Source organism: Augochlora pura, chromosome 1 (assembly GCF_028453695.1).
Source record: "Augochlora pura isolate Apur16 chromosome 1, APUR_v2.2.1, whole genome shotgun sequence".
Lineage (NCBI taxonomy): Eukaryota > Metazoa > Arthropoda > Insecta > Hymenoptera > Halictidae > Augochlora > Augochlora pura.
The window spans coordinates 4,538,599-4,563,701 of NC_135772.1; the positions used below are offsets into that span (position 1 = coordinate 4,538,599).

At 43.3% G+C, this 25,103-nt stretch overlaps 1 protein-coding gene across 2 annotated transcripts in view; it reads right to left on the bottom strand.

Annotated features, from left to right (window-relative positions):
* Positions 1 to 25,103, bottom strand: part of LOC144468095 (pikachurin) — a 230,041-nt gene that overhangs the window by 158,480 nt on the left and 46,458 nt on the right. For both annotated transcript variants that reach the window (XM_078177279.1, XM_078177288.1), the window contains exon 3: positions 3,253 to 3,369. In XM_078177279.1, the coding sequence (XP_078033405.1) occupies positions 3,253 to 3,369 (117 nt within the window). The remainder of the gene's footprint in view (positions 1 to 3,252; positions 3,370 to 25,103) is intronic.

Genomic DNA, 25,103 nt, shown 5'->3' on the forward strand with positions numbered 1-25,103 from the left:
TAAAAATTAAATTAAATATCAAAGAGAACAATCCTGATATTCAATGATTTTTAGTCAGTCCCGGCGTTTGTTAATAATATCAGGAAAATTATTTCCAGTACAGGTAAATCAAACAACGAGCTGAAATATTCGGAAAAAATTGAATTTCCCTTGTTTCTTGCCGATAAACGAATCACGCGTTTAAAAGTCGCGAAAGAATTCTGCTTAAAACGCGTTTCGAATTGCAAACTCGGCTATGTCCGATATTTTTTGGGAGGAAAAAATTTAATTTTCTGTTTCGTCGAAGCCCGTACGCGAATTAATGTGAATATGATTTCTCTATCGGTGCTTTTTGATTGCGCTCTCCTGCTATGAAGTAATATATCCGTGTGTTCGAGGATATATCGCGATCGCGCGCGACAGGCCGTGTGTGACTGAGAGAGAACCGGGAAAGAGAATATTCATTATTAGTACGCGAGGAATTTTTACATAAAGGTTTTCCGTAACAGGAGAGTGAGAGCCGGTGGTTGAAGTAAAAATTGATTTCACAGTTTGGATTTATTTTTAAGCGGCCGGCGGCCGGCGTCGTTTGTCCGTGGTTCTAAATTTGTTGTCGCTCCGTGTGAAAGGATCAACTTGCCCGCGAAGCATGAGCGACGGGATCGTTTTTAATAGTACAGGGGAAAGTGGGAGGCAAATAAATCGGCTGGAAAATAGTGAAATTATAACTAAAATGCCGTCCGATTATAGAATTCAGAAATCGATAACACGTGTTGTGGAGAGGGAGCATTTGCTGCTACGCTGTGAAACAACTATAGAAATCGTGGAAAACTCAATGCGATAATATAAAGAAGTCTTCAACAACTTTAGAAAATTCTAAAAATACAAATGATAAAAAGCGGAATAATATCAATGAGATTTATACAGGTTATAAAACATATTTGCCTGTCCTTATAATAAAAAATAAAATATTGCCCCCGACAACATTTGCAAAATCCATGTCGTTAAAAATAATTTAGTGGAGGGGTATTATATTTTTATTATTATTAAATTTTATATCTTCATATTTATTAATACATTTTGTCGTGTACTTTTTACTGCGCCACATAACACATTAAACCTTCCATGGAGATCAATAATTAAAACAAAAGGGTTACTCTTTTATCCCGAATTAATAAATGCTGCGAAGAATTTCAACACACATGAAATAAAATATATAAACCGTACAAAATATAAATTATAACCTTCGTGCGTTCTTTGCGCGTCCATCCACGAGAAGAAAAATTATTAACGCGAAAATGTGCTGCTCTCAAAACCATTCAGCTGCACGCGAACCATGTTTCGTTCCGAATATTAACAGTTATGTAAATCGAAGTGGTAATACGTGGGTAAACCACACTGTATATTTGCCAAATTCAGCAATATCGCTCGGGGGAGATCAACGCAGGACAAAAACCGCAATTTTGCAAGAATTTCCTGTTGCGTTGATCCGTAATTATTAATCGCGTGTAATAAAAGTAGATTTCGCCTTTTTTTATCCGAATTGCATCGAACATTTATTCAACATTTTATCATTATTCATCAGAGATATAATTATTCGATGAATTCATTTTCGTCGAATATTTTATTCGATTAAAGAATTACTCGAATAATATCTAATAATTTTTAATTCTCAAATAATTCGAGAAATTAAATATTCTACTTACTAAATATTTAAAAAAATTAAATATAGATCTTAAAATATGAGATTGGCATAAATTTGCATCCAGAAAAATTAATATTCGATTTATTATACTTGCTCGATAGCGTCGAATCAAATTTCATTCGTTCGTCTTTATTTTCATTTCTATTAAAATTGCACCCAACTCTGGACGAACATAGAAATTTGTCGACAACAAACGAAACGAAATAAAGACGATAGTTCCCGCGAGCGGAGTGGGGGACAAAGGTTGGATGGAAAAGAAACAACGAAGAAGGTATAAGTAGATGTGTATGATACTTTACACTGTGCAACTAATCACCCCTCTAAGCCGATTGCCGCATGAATGAGAAAAGTCCATCGATCAATAACCACCCTCAGAAAAATCGCATGCACCATGAAGAAACATCCTCCTTTGAACTTTCCCGGAGCCACGGACCGAAAAGGTGAAAGATCGATCGCGAAAATTCGCGAGACCACCACCGCCACCACCACCACCATCACCAACCGGGAGGGACCGGATCGTATTTTCCAGGGTTACTCTTTTTTTCTCCTCGCCGCGGAAAAACGAAGGGGGAAAAACACGCCGGTTCACAAGGGGAGGAGAGATCGTAATGCTCCCATAGAATTTCATAAACCGAGCGGCGCGCGGCCGTATTAGACGCTCGCCGAGAAAATTTGCAAAGTACGCGGTGAGGGGGGGAGAGAGAATTTGCGAAACCGTGAACTATTATCTCTGTTTTCTTTTTTCTCGAAGGAAGCTGAAGCTGTCGCACAGCGTGCGTGTGCAGCTGGTTGGACTGCGGATTTTGTGCATTCGTGTGAGAATGTGAGCAGGTGCTGCTAGTCGAAACAGTAGAGACATTGATTCTTGTGCGCTGTGCGGGAAATGCTCGTAATTCTATTGAATGTTTTGCAATTAATATTAGACTGTGAGGAGAATTTAGTTTCTCGTGTGCATTTACAGTAGCCAAAGTGCTGGTATTTAATTAATTAATCACAGTTTAGTGGTCCAGTAATTTTATGGCTTAGTGTATTGTTCCGCGTAGAGTAGTTGAAGAATAGGTCAATTGGATATGTCAAGCTTTTATCGAATTTTTGTGTAGCTATTGTTTGAAGTACTAGGCATTGATAATTTTTACACTGAAGACTTTATGCATTTATAGCAAAAAGAGCCAGACGAAATTTAAAATTAAAAGAATATAAAAAATTGCTAAATTTCAGCGTACCATTTTCAGCTAATTTAAAATATTAATAATTATCATCAATTCTCGAAATATCGAATCTCTATCTAGCTACTGTCTTTTTAACGATAAAATTAACAATCGTCGTTATGCTCTTATTCCCTTCATCATCGATAATTGAACGCGCGAAAACTTTTGGCTGCCCCGTGTAAAATTCGTAATTCTGCACAGAGATCCACAATGTCCAGCTGTTATGTCTCCAGCCGCCCTCTCCGAGAAACAGACCACAGTCGGCTCTGAACAAATTGAATGTGTGGTAGGTGTGCGCAGGAACGCGGCCAGAGAATTGCAAAGGAGGACAAGTTTCCTCGACGAGGTGGAGCTACTCACCGGCGCAACTGTATCCATTTTTATGAAGAATATAGCCGTCCCGACAGTCGCACTCGTACATCCCGTCGTGAAGTTCGTAGCAGAGCTGCTCGCACGGCGAACCGTGCCCGCATCGTCCTGAAACGCAAACAAATTCACGCCGTGAGAGACCATGCAAACCAAGCGTCGAAGTTGGAGGGTGAAGATTTCAAAGGATTAAATATTTCAAAATTTAGCAGATATTGTTCGACGGTTTAGGAGTATATAGGGTAGCCTAGAAGGCTTTCGCAGTTAAAGACAGGTTCCTGAGGTTATTTCAAGTAACCCTTTCCTTTGTGAAAAATTTCTCTGAGGCGTGGTGGGCGAGTTATTAATGAAAAGGGTTGACCAATGAGAGAGGAGCTTTGTTAATGCAAGGTGGAGGGAACCATCGAGTGGAGGATTCCTAGTTGTGTTTATTGCTCAGTGTTTTTTTGTTAATAACTCGTCAACCACGCCTGAGAGAAAAATTTCTTTAGCAATGTTATCACTTTGACATTAACCCTTTGACATAGAAATAAAATGCGCTTCGACGCATCCGTAGAATACCATTTAATTTCGCCGAAAAGAGTTCTTGACATCAAAGTCTGCAATGGCATATGAAACGAATCCGACGTCTCGCAGACGTCACTGTACAGCAAAGGGTTAATGCAGTTATATTTCCATTATTCATAAACAATTTCAACGCTTTGTATTACCAATCCTGCGTAACTTTTCACACACCCTCAACCATATAAAATGACAATTGCAACGCGTTCATCTATCAGCCTTAATTAAACAGAAAATATACATCTGCCTACATTCCACAACCAGCTAGTATCTATACTATGCTGCGTAGTATAGCAGATCTCATTCTTAAGAATCAAACACCGGGTAGACGTGGCAGATCTTCGAGGAGCCGAACAATTTATCGGAACCGTCACCGCGAGCAGCCTAGGCAACCGCGAGTTACGACAGCCGGCCGGGGGTGTGCTTAATGAAAGCCGGCGGTCGTCAGGCGGCGAGTTTTAATTAAGAGCGAGCCGGTGTACGGAAGCAGAGAGTCTGGCCTGTCGATCGACACCTGGCCCCCTCCTCCCCCCTCCCCGTTCCTCCCTCGAACCCGGGGAATGTTTAAATAAATTATGTCGCGGTCGGCACGGCTGTAAATAACGCTGTCAGCGGGGATGCGTTCCGTGTTCGCTTCTCCGTCTGTTATTTAAGCTCAGGAGGGGTTTATCATTTATTTGTTACGGTGGAGGGCGATACCAATGAAGGGAGAATTACGGAAATTGCTAGCTCCGTCGACCATAATTCATCAAACTTTAGGGACAATATGTTTGATCGACGGGGACATTGGTTTTGATCGCGACGTTGACCGACGACCGTGTTAATAATTAGAGCGCGTTAAGAATTAATTGCTGGAAGCGGGAGCTAAATGAGAACCTATTTCCTTCGTTAATAATTAATTTTATTAAGGATATTAAGGAAATATATTTATGGGTAAATTAATAACTCTTTCTAAAATAAATCTAAAACGATAATATAAAATTCTGTTAATTATATCCGTCACTCGTATCGAAAGGGTTCAGGGAAATATAAAATACTTGGACCCTTAAATTTTTTATATCGAGCAACCCTTGGAGTAAAATGTTATTTTCGAAGGAGGAGCAACTGTCTGCCCAGTTGGAGCAGAGTTCAAGTCGGAAATTGGTGATTTAGTGGAGGCATTCCGAAGGGGGTTGCTCGATAAAACGAATCGATTCTTGACCCCTCTGAATAGGAATATTCGCTTAAGGCGACTCTAAAATGCATGGTCGACAGGGACGGGCGGGACGGACGGCTTAAGACGGTCACTGTCGTCGACGGAGGGGCGCCGGGGGCGGCAATCGTGTGCTGCGCACAGCGGACGGATGGTAAGAGGATATAGAGCGTGCCGTTACGAGGACCAGGAAATTGTAATCCTGCAGGAAGTTCGCGGTTAGGCGTGAATTATTCCGGAGAGCCGGTCGGTCGCTTTGTCGATCGGCCGTGTCGCGTCGCGCGATCCTCGGAGCTTCCTCTCGCGGCAGGCGGCGAATCGCGGAGATAACGGGGCGGCGAGAACGGACGAAAACGTCGAAAGGAGCGACGCTGAGTCAGCGTTCCGGCCGTGGAATAATTCAAAGATAAATGAAGCGCTTCCTCTCTCATTCTCTCTCTCTTTCGATCTTTCTCTCTCTCTCTCCCTCGCTCGTTTTCTCGCTCGCTCTCCCTTGGCCGGGGTTCCCGAAGATACGGTTAAAAACGGACAGTGCTTCACCATTCCGAGGAATTATCACCGTTTAACCGCTAACGTAATGAACGTCGGTCCGCGCCGGTCTCGGGGATGCAGTTATTAACTCCGCCGGATTTAATTATAGGCGCTTCTGTGAATCGGGAATTATATTTAGATTAGTTTATTCTGTCCGCGGAATGGAACTGCCACCGGCCACCGGCTCGTCCGCATTGTTGCTTCGCCGAAATATCACGGTCGTATCGTAATTGGTAAATAACGACGACTCCTCGTTTGTCTTCGCGATGAATGGTCCGCGGTTCGTTTGCTCCCGCGTTTCTGACTCCTCTGACGTTCGAAGAGCAAGAATGATAGGGAAGAGCAAATTCTAATCCTTCGCCCACCATAGCACGCGTTCCAATGGAAATAGAAAAAGGGTATCTGGAACTGACGAAAATAATTCATTCGACATTTCGATCAGAGGTTTGATCGGAATGATCATTTTCGGATTTATTATACCGCCACGGCCGAAATATCTTCCCCGTGGAATTATTCATTCGTTTATAACATATAAAATACGTCAGAGATGTCACGTATTCCGGTTTTAGAGATGTAACATCGAATTACGTACCTGTCTGTATTTTTAATCAATAATCAATATCCCAGCGAATATCTTGCGAAATCTGTTCGCATAATTCACTGCGCTTTACACGATTGAAAATACAATTAAATTCGAGTCAGACTTTTTCTTCGCGATTCAGCTTCGTTCTTTATTAATGCTTTCACAGAGTTATTAATAGTATTTTCAACCAGCCTATGTTAAACATCTCGATGAAATTCATTAAAAAATAGTATGATTAAAAAAATCTAGTGTCCCCATATTTTCCTGAGAATTAACCCTTTGCACACGAGTCGTGACTCCACTCGAGGCACCACTGAAATCGTTACTTTACGTTCCAAAGTAATTTCTATATTCTAAAACAATTATTAAAAATATAACCGACGTTGCCCAAGCTACAAGATTCAATTTCCCCCGCATAAAATACATTTTCTCATATAAAATGGAAATGGTCCATGTCAGAAGAGCTATTTTAGACTTACAACAGCTTCGAGCGCAAGAGGTTAATAAATTCCGCGTAAAATACTAAATCCATTCGTCGCGCGAGCACCGTCGAAAGAAGCTTAGCGGGCAAACATTCGCCCCCGTAATTGCATAATTCGTGTAAAAGCTGCGCGGACGCATCAGCTGGGCTTAATCTTTATCGTGCGTCGGAGTATCATCACGTCGCACCGCAGCTATAATTTTAACGTGGCCGCGCTCGTAGCAAAAGAAAGACGACGAGAGAGAGAGAGAGAGAGAGAGAGAGAGAGAGAGAGAGTGTCGGGAGGAGGAAGAGCGATTTCCTGCTGGGAAGCCGGCGCACTCCGGAGGAAAAAACCCAAGGAGATGTGTAATTACTTTTACGCTCTTTCCTGCCGGCATTTCCAGAGATTACCGGCCCCGTTAAATTCCGAGGCACCCTCTCCCCGGTCGCGGCGTGTCACGCTATTCTTTCCGGCGGCCATTGTTCCCCTCAAACACTTGCTATCTTCAGCCATTCTTACGATACTAAACGACGCGTAATTGTCCGCGAGAAAATTCCGTGTCGCGCGGCAAGAGAGCAAAGCGGAAGTGGATCGACCGACTGTGATTAAACCTGCCGCCAATTTCATTATTTATCCATTGAACTCTGATTGACCTATCGGCCGACTAAGTTAATCTTCCGCTGGGTCGTTTCCGCGAGGATATCCCACGAAATTGTTCCGGCATCGCCGTCCACCCTAACAGCTGGCAGAATTCCGTGGAATTTCATCAGGCGAATTCACGCGCCGCTGCCGAATCCGGCGAGTGTTAACGTTGCCGCGGAGTTCGGATGCTTCGCGCGTTTCTGGAACTCTTTCGGATACCACCGAATTGATATGTTGGATGTATTATTACGTGTACGTATATAAAATAGATATTTTATGCTTTCGTGATAAACGTGAGCAGACGAGAGAATAAATAGAAATTATTGGAGCCTATGCAGACGATTTTTAGCCTGCAGGAAGATGCACTGCAGGGCTGCAGAATTAACTGCAATTGTTATAATAATTATTATTATATTATCGTAATTATTACAATTATTCTCTCTGTAAATGAACTGAGAATCGGTCGGAAATCTATTCCTGACAAAATCCCTTAATAAATACTTTATCCCTGAGATGAAATAAATGAGAAATAAAAGAAATAAAATAAAATTTTCGCCGCTGTAAAATTCACCCCCGAATAAATAAAACAGCCGAATATATAAACATACAGATACAGAACGTTCTCAGTAGACTGTACGCTCGTATCAGAAGTGGATGGAATTAATACGTGGCCCAAGTTGGGTCGCAATATGCATAGTTACGCGAACAATAGTTTCGAGTTTCCGAGTGCGTGCACTTCCATGATGACAGAGACGAATCAATCTCTCTCACTCTGGAAATCGTCGCTCGCCGGGCGGGGATGGCAAAGAACAACTATAGTTCAATCCGGCGAAGACAATTTCGGCGGTCTCCGGTTGCGGGGATCCATCGCTCATTAGGATAATTAACGTCAGCGATCCCGTCACTCACGCCGCGAGGCGTCGCGCGCTCTATTATTCCCGCGACGCGAGGGATTCCGCTCCTGGCTCCGTCCCGTCGGGCAAGAACTTTCACCCCCTGTCATCCCTTTCTGCCGCACCGCCGTGACCTGCATTTCGGAGATCGGGGGGAGCCTGCGAAAGAGGGATATCCTGCAGCTGTCCGAGCGGAAACCAGTTGCTCCGGAAGAACTGACAATTAGGCGAACTCTGAGAAACCGTTTCGAACGCCTTCGACGAACTTTGAGAGTCGAGCTACTAGAGATCCGACGAGGAGAGTTTTACCACCTGCTAGAGTTTTACCTTTGAGTGTCCTCTTTGGTGGTGAGAGAACAGCGACGGAAGAGTTAGGTTTATTAAGGGTCGGATGGACGGAGGAAATAAGGACTTCTTTAATTGTACATGTGTCGCGAAGTAATCTTCTAAAACGAAAAGACGCGTCTGTTAAATTTGGTAATTTAATAGTTTGTTACCTTTGCTTTAAAACGTCTTTCCTTTAATCAAACCATAAGTCCAAATACAGTAGAAAAAGACATCTAAACTCTAAATCAAAAAATGTCCAACGACAGTGCAGAAAATATCTAAATAAAGCACGATAAAGAAATTTCCAAATAAAAAATCATATTAAATATATAAATAATAAATTCAGGAATTATATACTCCCCTTACAATCATCGTCGCTTCGATCATCTGAATAAATCTTGGCAAGACATCACCGTACCACGTTTCGTCTTTCGCCATGGAGAAAAGAAGGAATGGATTTGTGGCGAGCAAACAGAGGATGGGTTAAGACACGGTTCGCAGGAGACGGTGGATTGAGGGAGGTATCAGAGGTGAATCCTCCAAAGCGAATCCACAGACAGAAGTGCAATGGATCTCCTGATTAACCAACATGAGCCAAGGGTCACGCGTGCAGGCGCGTACAAAGCTGTGCCAGCTACGCCGTCCAACTTGTAATGAGACGTCCTGAGCAGGAATCCGATTGATGGGATCACGGCCCCAAACAATCCGAAATTGTCTCCTTGGAAAGACTCTACGACCCTTCAGCGACGCGCGGCTGTCTAAACGATCGATTAGGCTAGGCGAAATTTGGAACAGCTGCGAATTAGCGTTTCTTGACGAAGTATAATAATATAATAGAGTTAGGGGTTGTTCGTTCGATTATTTATTCTCAATTGAGTAGATTATTTTTATATAAATCTATAAACAATTTAGTGCAACTTCTCAGTCTCTATTTAAATATCTGAATATTATGTTTTATGGCAAAAAATGTTAAAACATCGACAAGTCACCTGAAAATTCCCATTTGACGCAGAATAAAAACTTCTACGAGCGTCCAAAGCAGCGACAATTTTTATTCCCGAATAAAATAAAAAGAAATTAATTTCAAGGCACTCTGGAAATCTGATTCGAAGGCTAAAGGGAATAAAAATCCCTAATGGCGTCTAGAACTCGATCGAACAATCCCTGAAACAGTCGGCGATATCCGATTGCAGGCGGAATCGCGCGGGCCGGACAAAAGTCGGCGCGCCCTTTTCTCCGCGTCCCGTGACCCGAAAAGATATCGGGGAAAGGTCTTTCAATCTTCTAAATGGCTTAGTATCGCGACGTATCAATCCTGAGAGCTGTTCTGTCGAGAGGGGATCGACGACAAATTCCTGCTATCCACTTCCGGTCCGAAATATCGGGAGTTAACGTCGCAGTCGACGTCTCCGCGGAAAATCCTCCCTCCCTTTTGTAGCCGACCGCGCGCTCTCTGCCTCCATGTTTGTCCGGAAGGAAAATATCCCGACCCGTGAATTTTTAATAAAAATGCACGCGTAACATCTTCAATTGGAAGAAAAAAATTATTTAAAAATTATTAGACGATTGAGAAAATAATTTCTTTTACGTGGCACTTAATTCTTTTTATTCGGAATTTCTATTGGGAATAGTATGCGCTAGAGGGTTGAAAACAAAGCGTAACGAAGGGGGGTGATTATTATAGAGGGTGTTACAAGCGGGATGGTAATGCCAGACGTCCTCTCTGATCGCGATACCATGTGGGTGGAAACGTGTGGTAGGGGTGGTTGGTCAGCGCGATCGGTATTTGTGCTCTCTTTACGGGGGGAGGGGAAGAAATTCGTGTCGGTGACCCGGGCCTCCGTAAATACGGGTTCCGATTTCCATCTCCGGAGTTTATCGCAGTGTACGAAGTTGCCGCAGGGTCAAAAGCCACCCCTAACAATAAGTCCGGGAGCACGTACCGGGATATAGGTACAGTGCCATCTAGATTGGCTGGCAATGGCTTCCCAGGGAAATCGTCGTCGAAGAAACCTCCCGGCGATCCGATTGGTCGGGAGCCGCAGCGCAACCCCGCTTCGCCTCCACCGTCGACAAATAACGTCGAATTTTAGGGGGATGAAAGAGAGAGGGATCATCTATCGTCTTTAACTCGCATCCCGTATCCCGGTTGACAGATTTTCCGGATCGGGCGAGACCGTTCGAGAGGGTCTCTCCTGGAGAGAGGAAGAGCTTGTTCCGCGACGCTTAAACTACCCTCTTCCACCCTCTCCCCCGCGTCGAATCCGGTGCTCGCTCGTCCAGGGATGCGTAAGCACCCGGAAATTCGCGCCAGGGTTGCAGCATTGAATTTTCGAAAACATCGAGTTACCCGGGACGATGTTGTTCGTGATCGCGAATCCTTTGGCTACTTTGACCCACTTCCGGCCAAGCGAAGCCTTTTACCGGCAGACGCGCCCTCAAAGTTAGGCGACGGCTACGGTACCTTCCGGGCTAACATAATTTCGCGTCGTCGATTCCATCGAATTGCCATGGGATTTGTGCTCGATGTTTTCTGTATAATCTCTGGACGTCTCAAAGTCCTCACTACGTCCATTTTAGGCCGTAGGACGTTCAGACCTAAAATGGACGTGTTTAAGATGTACTGATTCAGATGACAAGATAAAGTCTTTAAGATATTTTAAAGACGCTTTTATATATTTTAAAGACGTCTTTAATGTATGTTAATTCATACTTCGTACTATACATATATTATTTGTTATAATGTTGCGAATAGGGCATGGTAAATTCGTGCTAGAAAAACGCGTATAGAATTTCGAAAAAGTTTGCGCGTTAATGATTTTTCTGTGCGGAGCACGCTAATGAATGGAATATTGAAAAGCTGAGAGAGAAAGAGAGAGACGGTGGTACTCGTTTGTGTGTTGCACGCCGGTTGTGTGCACCCTTAGTTTGGCATGATTCCCGCAGTTGCATTCTGTTGCGCGCGCGAGTGCCGGGACGATACGGATTAGTCGGGGATTTGGAAACCGAGTATAAAAACGCCCTCCCCCCTCCAACGAAAATCTGACACACGGTAAGATAGCAGAGATGCGCGCTCTGTATTTCAGGGTTGAATGACCTCTCCGCGGCCAGCAGCGATGCGTTGCATTCTACGCCACTGTGTGTGTTTCCTCTCTCCCTCTCCCTCTCTCTCTCTCTCTCGTATATATCTCCGCTCGCCCGGGAGAATGACCGAGCGACACAACTTTCCGATCCATCATGCCCACGCTTCAAAAGGAATATCCTTTCGTTGGCGCGGCATCGATACCTTCGTAAATCATCGTTCGTTCATTGATAAAAAGAAAGCGCTCGATAACGGTCGATGTTTCGCCGGGATTTCGGAGGAAATGGCCGCAACCGTTTCCTGTCGTTGCCAATCGGGAATTTATTGCCCGGCGAAACGAAGAAACCGAGAGCATGGTATAATTTCTGTAATTAACCCTTTGAACGCCAAGCTGCGATTTCGCGCTTCGAACAGTGTCAAACAGTGTCGGTTGAAGTTCAAGAATGAGAGACGGCAAATCGCGCTTCTCGGTATTTTTAATCGGAGAAATTTAATTGGCACTTTCGGCCAGGAAATACAGCAAAGTCACGTGGCACACTCACACAGTTAATTGTTTCGAGTTGCCTTGACATGGAAATTAATACGCAGATATTTTAGATAGTCGAGAAAAATAAGTGATAAATTTCAACTATCAAAGAAGAAAATTAAATACAAAATTGTTACTTATTCAAGATTCGTATACAAATTACTCCAAGCGAAGCTATTTGAAATACAAATACTTTGAGGATAATCAGGGGTAAATTGCACCCTTAAAATAAAAACTAGAATTACTACTATAGTAAACTGAAAACACAGTGGGCTGGATCACAGTTTTCGCGGTTCAAGTAGAAATCTGAAAGGTCTAAAAAAATCATTGAAAACGTGTCGCAAAAATGGTGAAAAAAATGGCGGCTGTCAGCCTAAAAATTGAAGTTCTCGATGGAGCTGGGAACGATGGTAGATGCCAGAGAATTCGAAGTTCCCATGGACGGCAGCCGGGCAGAAATGCGAGGAATTCGATGGCATAGAGAGAGAGAGAGAGAGAGGGAAGGGTAGAGTAGCAGCCTCTGTGCAAGTATTTTGAGAACCGCTGCCGGCCAACAGCCGCAGCAGAACACGGGGGTGGGTTTCTATAGCAACGGGGTGCTCTCGGACGCGTCGTCCGGCTCGTTCGCGAGACGGCATCGCGGCGATTTGGGAAACGTTAAATCCGGAAATCTGTTCGCCGGCCGTTAATCGTGTCGACGTTGTTGCTCGTTTTTCGAACGAAGTTGCCGACGTCGTCGACGAACCACACGGCGACGACGATCGCCGTTGACTTCCAAGCGAGAAACGAGAGCGCCGGAGGCCATCGGAAACGGGCGAATATCGATCGGTGGTTAAACGCAGAAGCCTTCCAGGAAATTTCGGCTTTGCCGGGGTAATCAGCTTACGCGGGGCGCGCGCCGGGAAACTACGAAACTTCGGAATCCTTCGGCTCGCGGACATCTTTGCGCGTCGTCCCGTTTCTTTCGCTTTTGCTTCTCGCGTTTCCGGCCGTGCGACGATGCAACCTCTTTCGACGAAAAAAACCTGTCTGCGCCGACCAGAATCAACGAATTAATGCTACTGGCTTGCGGATAAGGGTTACTGGACCTCGAAATAAATATCCGAAACCTTGGAGGGTTTTTTTAAATTCTCGAGGATTTTTTTAAATTTTCGAGGATTTTTTGAGATTCTCGAGGATTTTTTTAAATTTTCGAGGATGTTTTGAGATTCTCGAGGGTTACATTTTTAGGGAATTGGACACGGTGTTTTATTCGTGGTAGTTGTATTGAGGTTAGGTTGTTGCGAAGAGGGTGTGTAGAGGGATTTCAACCCTTGGAAAATGGTGCACTGTGTCAGTTTCCGAAAATTTGCTGAATTTTGGAATTGGTAAAGATGTCAGTAGTACAACCGTGAAAATGGTCAGCCATCCAAGGGAGGAAAATATAATAGGCGTGGAACTGTTCGTAATTTAGCATTTTTAAATTAATATTTTAGCTTTCTTATATTACATTTAAATTACGTTAGTGACTAAAACAATTACCAATTAAATTAACTGAAATATTTAAATTATATGATTGAATAGCTACACAATATAATTCAATAGCTTCACAATATAATTGAATAGCTTCACAATATAATTGAATAACTTTACAATATAATTCAATAGCTTGGCAATATAATTCAATAGCTTCACAATATAATGCTTCAAAATATAATTCAACAGCTTCACAATATAATTCAACATCCATCCAGAATCGCAATCTAATTGACCAACTTCCTAATTGCAATTCCCCGACTGTTTCACTTACAATTCGGCGCAACTTGGGTCCAGTTTTTAAAACAACTATCACGATAAAAGAAGGAGGGGCAACAACAAGTGGAACTGAATGGTAAAAATCGAAGCTCGCAGAATAACAGAGCGAGGGTAATCTGTGCGAAGGGCGACCGAGCATCGCCGCTTTGAAAAAGCAATCGTCCACGGCGCTCGGACACGATCGTGTTAAATTATGACCGGTCGGACTGGTCCCGGCGATTCGAGGCCAAGGGTTTAATAACCGCGCGCGGCGTTTCCCGGCCGAGGAAACCGAGGAGGAGGAGGAGGAGGAGGAGGAAGAGGAGGAAACCTAGTGAACAGAGGAGGCACCGAGTTGATCAGGAACAATTTCTGGATCGCCCGTGAACGGGAAATCTGGCAGGAAAACGAGGTTCGAAGTCAGACGCGCCAGCGGGCAGCCTCCAATCGTTACACACGCCGCTCTGCTGACACAGCCACCGGCCGGAATGTTTGTTTTAGAACCTCAGATCGTTAATCCTCGGAGCTCCGAAGGCGTGGGCGATTAACGGCTCGCCGGATCAACGGATCCGCGCGGCCGCGTGTGCGCCGCCGCCAGGATTTGTTCGGGAATTTGTGCAAACGGAGAGAGAGCCGCCGCACCGCGAGATAACTCTTCTGTTAAACCGATCGTCAAAAATCCCGGCGAAAACCCGTTCGTTGTATCGAATTTATTCGCACGGCTTCCCACGTCTGCCCTGCAACTCTCTCCTCCTCTATCTGTCCTGATCCTGTAATGCAATCTGCTTTTAACTTGCCTCGAAGCGGACCAACCGCGCGACACTTCCCCGAATTTCAATATAAAATCGGGTTGAATTATCAAATCGCTAGATAACAATTTTTAAGAAGCTGCATAAAGATGTCTTGACGTTAGAGAAAGCAATGTGTAATAGCGGAGGAAGTTTATTACTCCCGGTGGGAGTAACGGGGTTTTACAGTGAAATATTTATACATCGGTACACTCTAATCCCCAACTGTGTGGAGCCCATGGTAAAAAGTGGATGCAATTTAATGTGCCTCCCTTGTGTCGTGGTTCTCCCGGCAACGATTTATTTCCCGTATATTTTTGCGCACCCTTAATATGCTCTTCGATCATTTTTCTTGTTAGACCGAACCCCTACCTTCTCAGTTATGCACTTTTTAATTCATTAAAAAATATAGCTTTTATAATTTCACGGTCAGAGAAAAAGCAAATGAATTTTCGATTCTTCAAGAATTTATTAAAGATGGTAATAATAAATTCTTGGCCCTCTGAAATTAATTAAAGGTTTTTCTCTTATAAATTCAAAGAGCAGTCTTTTAAACAGTAACAGATAAATTCTTGTTTCCCTAAAAATAAATTGAACGTCTTACTATAGTAAATTCTCGAAGAAAACTACTTATTAGAGGGTAACAAATGAATTCTCGTTCCTTAAAAATTAAAAATCTTCCTCTAATAAATTCAAAGAACACTCTCTGAAACAGCAACAAATAAATTCTCGATTCCCTAAAAATAAATTAAAAATCCTACAATAATTTCTATAATAATCCAATAATAATTAATAAATCCTATTATAGATTCGAAAATCACCCCTTTATTACACAGCAATATTTCCAATAATAGATTAAAAATTAAGCTATAAGTATTCAGGGGAAAGCCTTCTCGCAAATTAATTAAAAATTGAATACGTATAAAACGCCATTAAAGAGCACCCTCCCCGAGAGCAACAAGTCACTTCCCACCCTTCTTTCCAGAACCATAATTAAAACCATTAACACTATTAATTCTGAGAACACCCTTATCAGGGGTCGTCGAGTCATCCGTCTTGGGGGCAGAGGCATTCATGGGGTTCGATCTCAATCTCGCTATGGGGGAGTTCTAGTTGAGGATGTTTTGACAGTGTCCGAGCGGATATTTCCGCGGAGGAACAAGTCTCATTTGCGAACCCTCGCGCGGAAAAAGCGTGTCGGGTCTACGGGCGACACGCGTCCCTCGTTTATTCATCGAGAGCCGGCGACATGTGCCGCGTGCCATGGTTTTTGCGTCCTCTGCCAACCCGTCGACAACGGGGGAAACGCGACCGCCGGGGTTGTACAGGGTGTCTGGAATGAATTGGAGCGAATTTTGAGAGAATACGCGACAGTGGTCGCCAGCAATAAATTATTCATTTTTAAGAGAGAACTGCCCTCTTTTTCCATTTTTATTTGTTCTCCTTTTCGCTTTTAATTTTTTCACCCTTTCGCCCCTTTCTTTCGATTTATTTTTGGAAATGTAGGCAAAGGCATTTAAAGCCAAGCTTTCTGGACACCCGGTATATTCCGGTAGCGTGAATTTCTCGCAATCCGGAGCTCATTTCCGGCGCGAAAACATTTCTCGCGGCCATCGAGAATCAGTCGCTGCCGCCAAATTTGCGCACGCACGCACGTGCGTGAGTTTGCCGCACATGCGGAATGGGGCACGGACGCGAAGCGAATCGATCGCCAGCTACCGGCGCAACAATATCTCGACTGTGAAATAATAGCCTTTGCCGGGCTTCGTTTTCACGCATTGTTTGCTCTTTAACATGGGCGGAACGTTGTCAATGCGCGGGGGAGTTGTTCTCTCTTTTATGCGAACTCTTTTTCCATGAAATTGAATTGATCATTAATTCATGATAAGAATAATAATTGTTTTGATAATAGCTAATTTTAATAATCAAAGTAGTATCTAATATTTCATATCAGATTTAATATCTAATATTTAATATTTAAATTAATATCTAACAAATAGTCCCTAATTAATATTCTTTTTAATCAGCAATCACTAAAGGGTGAAAACATCCCTCATAGGGCCCCAAGTTTATTTTTCCGCTGTAAAAGGTAACAGTAAACCGTTCGCGTTTAAGCAATATTTCGACTCGTTTCGAGCATTGTTTATTCATTTTTCTGTAAACTCGCCGGCGCAATCAATGGACCGAAAACAGGGGAAAACGGCGCGTGAATTCTCCGAATCTCTTTGTTTTCGGCGTTCATGAAAAGTGCATAAAATCCACGGTCCAGTTACGCGTAACCGTCAATATTTCCGACCACTCAATCGACCAGAATATATCGCGCTTCAAATACTTATCTTCCTGCGATATTTTATCGCGAAACCGGCAAGCTTTCCGGCGCGATCACCCTGCGTTAAACAATGCTTAACCCTTTCGGTACGAGCACTCTGTGTATCGTGATACTCTCGCTGTACGAGGCTCTGCGCTGAAAATTTGCACACGCTCAATCCTTTATATGAAAATTGTTCTAAGCGTTCAGTAAAAATTGCGAAGGTAATAAGGCAATACTTTGAAACAAATAATGTTGCGTCCAGCTGTAGTATTAAAAAAAGATATAGAATTCCATTATTTATACTGGTCGTCGCATGGGCGCTAGATATATCCGGCGATCGCACCGAAAGGGTTAAATACCGTCGAGAGCTGGAATAATGAACGCGCGAGCGGAGAGCTTCGTCTCGGCAAACAACAGCCATTAAGAATAACTCGCCGTGGACAAGATAAATCTGCTGCACAGCTTCCCGGTGTTAACATCGGACACAATTAACCTTGGAACTCCGGCAGTTTACGGGGAGAACGGTGATCCTGGGGCTCGGGCGCCATCGAAAATTCACTTTGAACCGCTTCCACGTGCATTATGAAACTGGAAATGCATTTTCTAACAGCTGCACACTCTTTTCGATTACATTCTCCGTTGCCGATGTAATTCGGAGGGGATACGAATGTCCACTATTACAGCTTTACGGGAATATACATTCCGGGGTCGCAAAGTAGACACTTCCAGCTTTAATTGAAGCTACCTAAAGTCCAAATCGCTCCACGGGAACATGTTAAAAAACTCGCCTAAACTCCAAAAATGAGCTCCAGGCTGCCTAATAACCCCGATAGTTTGATTCAAAAAATCATAAAAAAATCCCAGGCCGTTTTACGGCAATGTAGCTCACGGTATCGTAAAGTAGACACTTTCAGCTTCAATTTAAGCTACCTGAAGTGCAAATTGCTCCACGGGAAAGTCATTGAAAACTCGCCCAAAGGCCAAAAATGGGCTCCAGACGGCCTAATACCCCCGATAGTTTGCTTCAAAAAATCATAAAAAAATCCCAGGCCGTTTTACGGTAATGTAGCTTACGGTATAGTAAAGTAGACACTTTTAGCTTCAATTTAAGCTACCTGAAGTCCAAATTGCTCCACGGGAAAGTCATTGAAAACTCGCCCAAAGACCAAAAAGGGGCACCAGACGGCCTAATACTCCCGATAGTTTGATTCAAAAATTCATAAAAAAATCCCAGGCCGTTTTGCGGGAATGTACGTTCCGGGGTCGTAAAGTAGACACTTTCAGCTTTAATTTAAGCTACCTAAAGTCCAAATTGCTCCTCGGGAACACGTTGAAAATCTCGCCTAAGTTTAAAAAGTGAGCTCCTGTTTCCTGTTTGGCCGCCGAAAAATCGCGGGTTCGAGAAAAGTTCCGCGAGATTATGCTATCGTCGGCCAGTGGAAGCGGGGTGGTCAGTTAAAAATACACGGTCGGATGGCGGAGAAAGGTCAGCGATCCGGTAACGAGGGTGGAATCGGGTTCGTTTCGGTCCGCGCGAGGCTCAACAAGTGCGAGGCCGTCGACGACAATGAAGAGACGAGAGATCGGGCGACGCGCACCGTGGTGACGGAACGGACGGATAGGTCGGGATAGAGGATGGATAGGAGGACGGACAGGAGGACAGGAAGGAACGGCTTCTGCTCTTTTGATGTTCGACTCGAGGGTCCAGAGTGGACGCGCGCGCGCGCGCTCGCGGGCCCGAGACGCTTTCCGGGCTCTGAAGCCGTCTGGAGAGAGCAGACGGCTCCGTCGAGCAGACACACCGGCCGACGAACGCGCGCCGATCGTCGTGTACACGCACGAGATTCTATACTATCAGCCCTGCCTGCACCACCTTTCCACGGCTAATTAAACGTTTATTTTAATTACGCCCGCTATAGCTGGTCGAGGGGGAAAACCGATGACTGAGCGGATTCGTAGGACTCGAAGAGGATCAGCGAAATTACCGGGCGAACGCGGTAACGCGAGATTTCGATAAAGGTGCATCTGCCTAACGATCTCAATTTTTAATGAATAAATTAGCAGCTATATTAAGCTGAATAATAGCTGAACAAATGCAGGTACAATTGCAAGGAGCTGCTCGAGGCGTGCAAACAGAAGAAACGCTACAGGAATTGCGTGAACCGTGCAGATGAAACGAGGAACAGTCGCCGCCGCCGCGTTTATTCAGCGGCTGTCGATCGCGCAATTTCGCAAACATGGCGTTCTTCGGTGGCGACGCGGGCTAAACGGATAAACACGCTTGAAAATGGAACGGTAATGTTTTCGTTTGCCGTGGCGCAGCGCGTCATCGTCGAGAGTGCCGGCAGTTCGTCGCGAATCGACGGGGGCTATTGTTTGACGGAGATATATTTGGAACGGATTAAATCGTCGAGCCGCGGGTGAAGACGGCCCAAGAATAGGGGATGAAGTCTCTCCTCCGGCGGACGTCGAGCCGACGGATCCAAAGGGTGGAGCCGCCTCGCTCTCGCGAAACAAAAACAAATATTTTCTCGCTGATGCTATTTGCTCTTGGAATTACCGCTGATGGGAGAACCAATCCCTGCTAAGGGGGAAGCTTCTCAATACGTTCAATTAATTAAGCGAGTTTGCTGTGATGACTCGTTACAATGAGAGGAAGAATATCCTGTGGAAGAGGTGACGTCTACTTTCCATGCTGCGAATGGTTCGAATATATTCGTCATAACCATTTGACTATTGTTTAACCCTTTGCAATATAATAACTAGTCAGTGATAAAAATGCGACGTGTAAGATCTAATAAATTAGGATATCATTCGTTTCTTCTAAATCGAAATTAAATTCTTTTACTATCAAAGTTTAGGAATGGAATTAAATAAAGACAAGAGAAAGAAACCAAAATTTTCTGGTCTTATTAAGAAAAATATTAAAAATAATTTATTGGCAAATAACGCAGCATGAAAGGAGTCGTAAATCAAGGGGTTAATTGTTGATTGAAACGAGGGACTATTTTAGAAAGAGCCTTTCGTTATAATTATATAAAAATCAAGGCAAAATTAATTTTCTAATAACGCCAAATTATTTGCATTTCGATTCGTACGTTCATGTTTTTGAACCATGCAAAAATATCAGACAAGGTACAGTTTAATAGGTACCACCTTATAGACTCGCCACGCGGCTATGATATACTCTCAACATCGTTTGCCCCCACTCCTCGCGTAACTTATTTTCCTGTACACATCAAGGGCAGCTACAACTCGAAAGAATTGCCGCGACTTGCTTCCAGCTTCCAGCAGTTATCGATCGAAAGATGCCCACGGGATGAAAATAGAAGGACAATCAGAGCCCCCCTCTCTCTTCTCTCCATCTTTATCTATCTCTTACTCTCTCTCTCTCTCGTTCTATCTCGGTTCCTTATTATTTGCTCCTGGACGTACTCGAAAAGAGCGTGAGCCAATTAAATTTTGAATGGTACCTTGTTACCATTCGAATATAATTGCCCCGGATTTTCCATCGTTCTCGCGATGTTCCTTTAACGAGCATCGCTCGTAAACGACTCTCTGAAAAGGATCGAAAACTCTTTTCTCTCCGCGGATAACAAAATTTCCCCCCGGGGGAATTTCGATCATTGGATCTGCTCGATTACCGTGTCGCCTTTCAAACGTAATTATCGCTCTCTGTAAGTGGTTTTTTTTCCTGCACTTCAATTTTTCAGATCGAACAAATATCCGACTGATCAATAATTATTTAGCCGACTGTTTCGATATCGCGTTATTAACTGGACCGCGTATTTCTATAAAATAGAATTATTTTTACTATTCTGAAAATAGAATTATTTTAATATTGTGAAAAATAGAATTATTTTACTATTTTAAAAAATGGAATTATTTTACTATTTCAAAAAGTAGAATTATTTTACTATTTTAAAAAGTAGAATTATTTTACTATTTCAAAAAATAGAATTATTTCACTATTCTGAAAAATAGAAAAATTTGCCTCGATTATAAATAAAAAATACGAATAGTACAAGGTCCGAAACAGTTCCAAAACATCGGTGAATTATTTGTACTCTATTAAAAAATTGTTCATCCAAAGAAATGAATTTATTCCGGGAAAACCAGCGCCGACAGGGAATTTTCTTCGGCCATTTTCCGTTGATTTTCGCCAACATCCGGGCAACAATGTTCCCCGTAAAGCTGTCGCCCAGCTTCCACGCGGGGCTTTCTTAAAATCACAATGCTCTTCGAGATTAAACATTTTTTCTCCGGGCCGAGATTTAACGATCGAGAGAGAGAGAGAGGAAAAGAAAAATATTGCAGCCGGCGAAAAAGCGCGGTGGACCGCCGTTCTCTTGGAGATATTCCGCGACGGGAATGGCCGAAATCAGCTCTCGAATCCAATCTTGTTTTGCCGCGCAGCTTACGCGCGGTGCAAATAATTGGAACCACGATTCAGAGCACGGTTAATTAAAATTCTTCGCAGGGCGTCGCGCGCCGGTGTTATCGCGGACCCGCGAAATTTTCACGGGCGCCGATTGCTGTTTTTCGAGCGGAACCCCGGTGCTCGCCGACATAGTTGTCGGTCCAACTATCCGAACTTCGTAATCAGCAATGGCCGGCGCCAGCTTCCGGCGGAATATTCCGAGGCTGCGTTTGCATAATTTTCGCCGCGGAGGTGTGACGAAGAAATTACCGGCGCGGGAAAGTGTGATTGGAAAATCGCGGACTTTGCGAAGGCGTGAATTTCTTGGCTGAGAAAAAGATAGCAATCGGTATTGATTTACAGAATTTATATCTTCTTATGAGTGATAGATCTTTTTAAAGCAACACGATGTATAAATTGGCAAGGTCTGATAGCATTTTTAATATAATAATATCTATTTATTCTATTAATTTTTTTGTTGAGGAGTTATGTGGAATAAAACTTGTGTATAGTATATTTAAAACTATATTTAGAGGAAGATAGGAAAAAGGGTACGGTGGAGGAAATATTAATATACCGAGCATATAAGAGCACGGATTATATAGAAGAACTGATAAGCTAGGCGACAGTACACATTTTTGCACCTAGCATAATTACAACTATACCTAAACCTTAATTAAAGTTCCCTACTTTGGATGTAAAGGTTTTCACAAAAGAAATTCGTCTTTTTACTTAACCCTTTGCACTCGAAGCCATTTCAACTAGAAATCTCAAGTAATTTCTCTGGTTTATAGTATTTCCATTTTATATAGCAAAGTACATTTTATGCATATGTAATTGATTCTAGTCATTTTTACCAACATAACATAACCTTAACAATCTTTAAAATGCAAACTTTGTTAGTATAAAGATTATTGTACAACGCGATGGAACAATTTCATGGTGCTTCACAGTCACCACTCGAATGCAAAGGGTTAACACTTTTCCCACAATTATGACATAACCTTGACACAGCCAGTAGCAAAGCATACCCCATTCTTCCGACGACAATGCTTCCCTTTGCCTCTTGGTAACCACAAACTCGAACAAAGAGTCGTTGTTTAGCAAGTAGTGAAAGGAGGCGAGCAATTCCGCGCGATTTGATGAAATCGAGCCGTAACCATTATCGGATCCATTATATTACGAATATAACGGGTGCGGGTCTGGTTGCAATCCCCGGCGCGCACAACTATGCTTCCTCGCGGGGCCGCGGATTATTGGAGGCGGCGTAGGGGAATGATTTATTGTCGTAACAAGTCACATTAGCGCGCGTTAATTGCGAACGGCTTCGTTGTATCTGCGGTGGACGAGGGGGGAGGGAAGCTCGACGGTGGACGAGAGGGGTAGAAGGGGGCAGCAGCTCATGGCGGAAGACGAGATAGAATATTGCAGGACGTTCGGATTCGCGCGCGGGTCGGAATCGAGTCGGCTGCGGTTTTTGGTGGAAAATCAGTTCATCGTCATCCGCCGTCACGCCCTACTTCCCGCGCAACGCGACACCAGAACGCATACCGTCGAGCCTGAATGAATCCGGCAACGATCCACGCGTCCGTGTTCCCGGCTACGATCCCGCATTTCCCACGGGTGTCGGGGACACCGTTTCGTTTCTTTTCGTTCCGATACCTTCTCCGCCTTTGCCTGCGTTCATAGCCGACGTTATTGCGTCTTTCGATCTTTCGTGTATATTTGATATTTTTAATTATATGGAGGTAAAATTGGTTTCAGTATTAGTGATTGAACTGTAATTAACTTCGATATGTTGTTAGATCTCAATAATATATGTGAATACTATTTGTATGTAATAGATAATTATTGCGTTATTAAATAGAGAATATATTAATAGACATTAATAGAATTGATAGAATTGATAAGGCTACGATTAAAGGTACCCTATTATAGAAATAATATTAAAATATAGTAGAAAATGTGAGACATTGAAATGAAGTGATTTGGTGGCTCAATATTCCTATAAAAATTAATAAATCAATCGTTAATTCAAAACATTAAAAAATATAACGTACTTGAGATTAAAATAAAGCTTACTTTGTCCTACGCCTTGAAATTTAAATTCAACAATTAATATCGAAAAGATTTAAAGGTGCCAATCAGAACGCTCTATTCTACAAAGAGCAATGCTTCCAGTAGCGTAATTCTAAAATCCAAGAGAAAATGTCGGTAATCCGAAAATTGTCGTACCGAGCCCCGAGTATCGCGATTTCGTTTCGGTTTTCTCGTTCTCTCCCCTAAAGTTTCTTGTAACCCGTTCCCTACGGTTACAACGTTGAAAATAATGCGGACTGGCGGTTTTTTCTCCCCCCGCGAAGAAAATAAAATTGCTCGTCGGACGGTAATGAGCGAAATTCAACCCTTTATCTCGTAATTCGCAATTTTATTCCGGCCCGGGAGAAACGAATTAGTCGGAGGAGGAGGAGGAGGAGGTGGTGGGGGGGAGAGGGGGTTATACTCGGAGCACATCGAGTATCGCCTTCCGCCGACGTCGTAAAAGGCGCGCTAAAATCGCGCGCGGAATTCTTCTCATGAATGTTTCATGAAATTTACGGGTGTACGCGTGGTGTGCGCCGTTCGACCGTTAACAAAGACCAACGGGCGACTGGGAGAGTGAGAGAGAAGAGAGAGAGAGGGGATCTAGATCCGAGCGGTTTTGTCCCGTAATGAGAAATGGAATTTCTTCCGCGCTGATTGCCGACGCGACGCGACCAACTAAATGCCAAATGACGCGGACTAGGATTTCTGTGGACACTTTCCGTACGAGTGGTTTGACCGTTCGTTTGCCGGACAATGGACGCTGTTCATCGATGAAAGAACTGCGAGATCCTTGCGAAAAATTCCGCGCGAAACGCACAACTTTCTCTTGAAATCAACCCCTTGCACTGTCTATTAAATAGAAATATTATTCATTCATTCTACATCGAAATAAAAATAAATTCTTCTGCTATCAAAGTCTAGAAATAAAGATACGTAGAGACAGTAAAAGAAAAAAAAATTGTCTGGTATTATTATTGAAAATATTAAGGACAAATAAGGACTAATCAACGCAGCATAAAATGAGTCATAATGCAAGTGACATATCTTATATATAGATGCATATTCTTTGCAAGTACGAAATTTCTAATTATCATTTAGCAAACTATAATTATCATTTAACGTACGATTGACTTAAATTTAAATTAATTTCCAATCTACTTGAATAATATCTTTAAATATGTCCATAAACGAAGGGAAACATCGCGCGTCACGAAAAATTATTCGACTCCGAGATCCCCTTTTCAAGGCGAAAACATTTTCGTGAGGTTCGCGTGTGCCAGGAATTCGATGGGGGTTGAAAACTGCGAAAAGAAACTTCAGGAAACGTATGTACGTACTTCGAAGAATATCATAGTTAGGTGTAATTCAGCCCACCCCGCGAACTTCCTAACAAAATACGTTTATCATTCTACGCGCGAGCCGTAGATTTCTGAGGGGGGGAGGAGGAGGAGGCCGGAGGAGCGTCGCGAAGGGGTTGCGACGTGAGGAGGGTGCAATGATAAAATTTTATCGGGTAATAAATCGAAGTCAGATGGTTGGGTGGGTAGGTGTGCACGCGCCGGAATTCGTGACTTCGCGGAGGGAGAGAAGCCTTGAAGATTGGATTGCAAGTTTGCGTCCCTTCTCTCTCTCTCTCTCTCTCTCTCTCTCTCTGATTTACTTTCGTC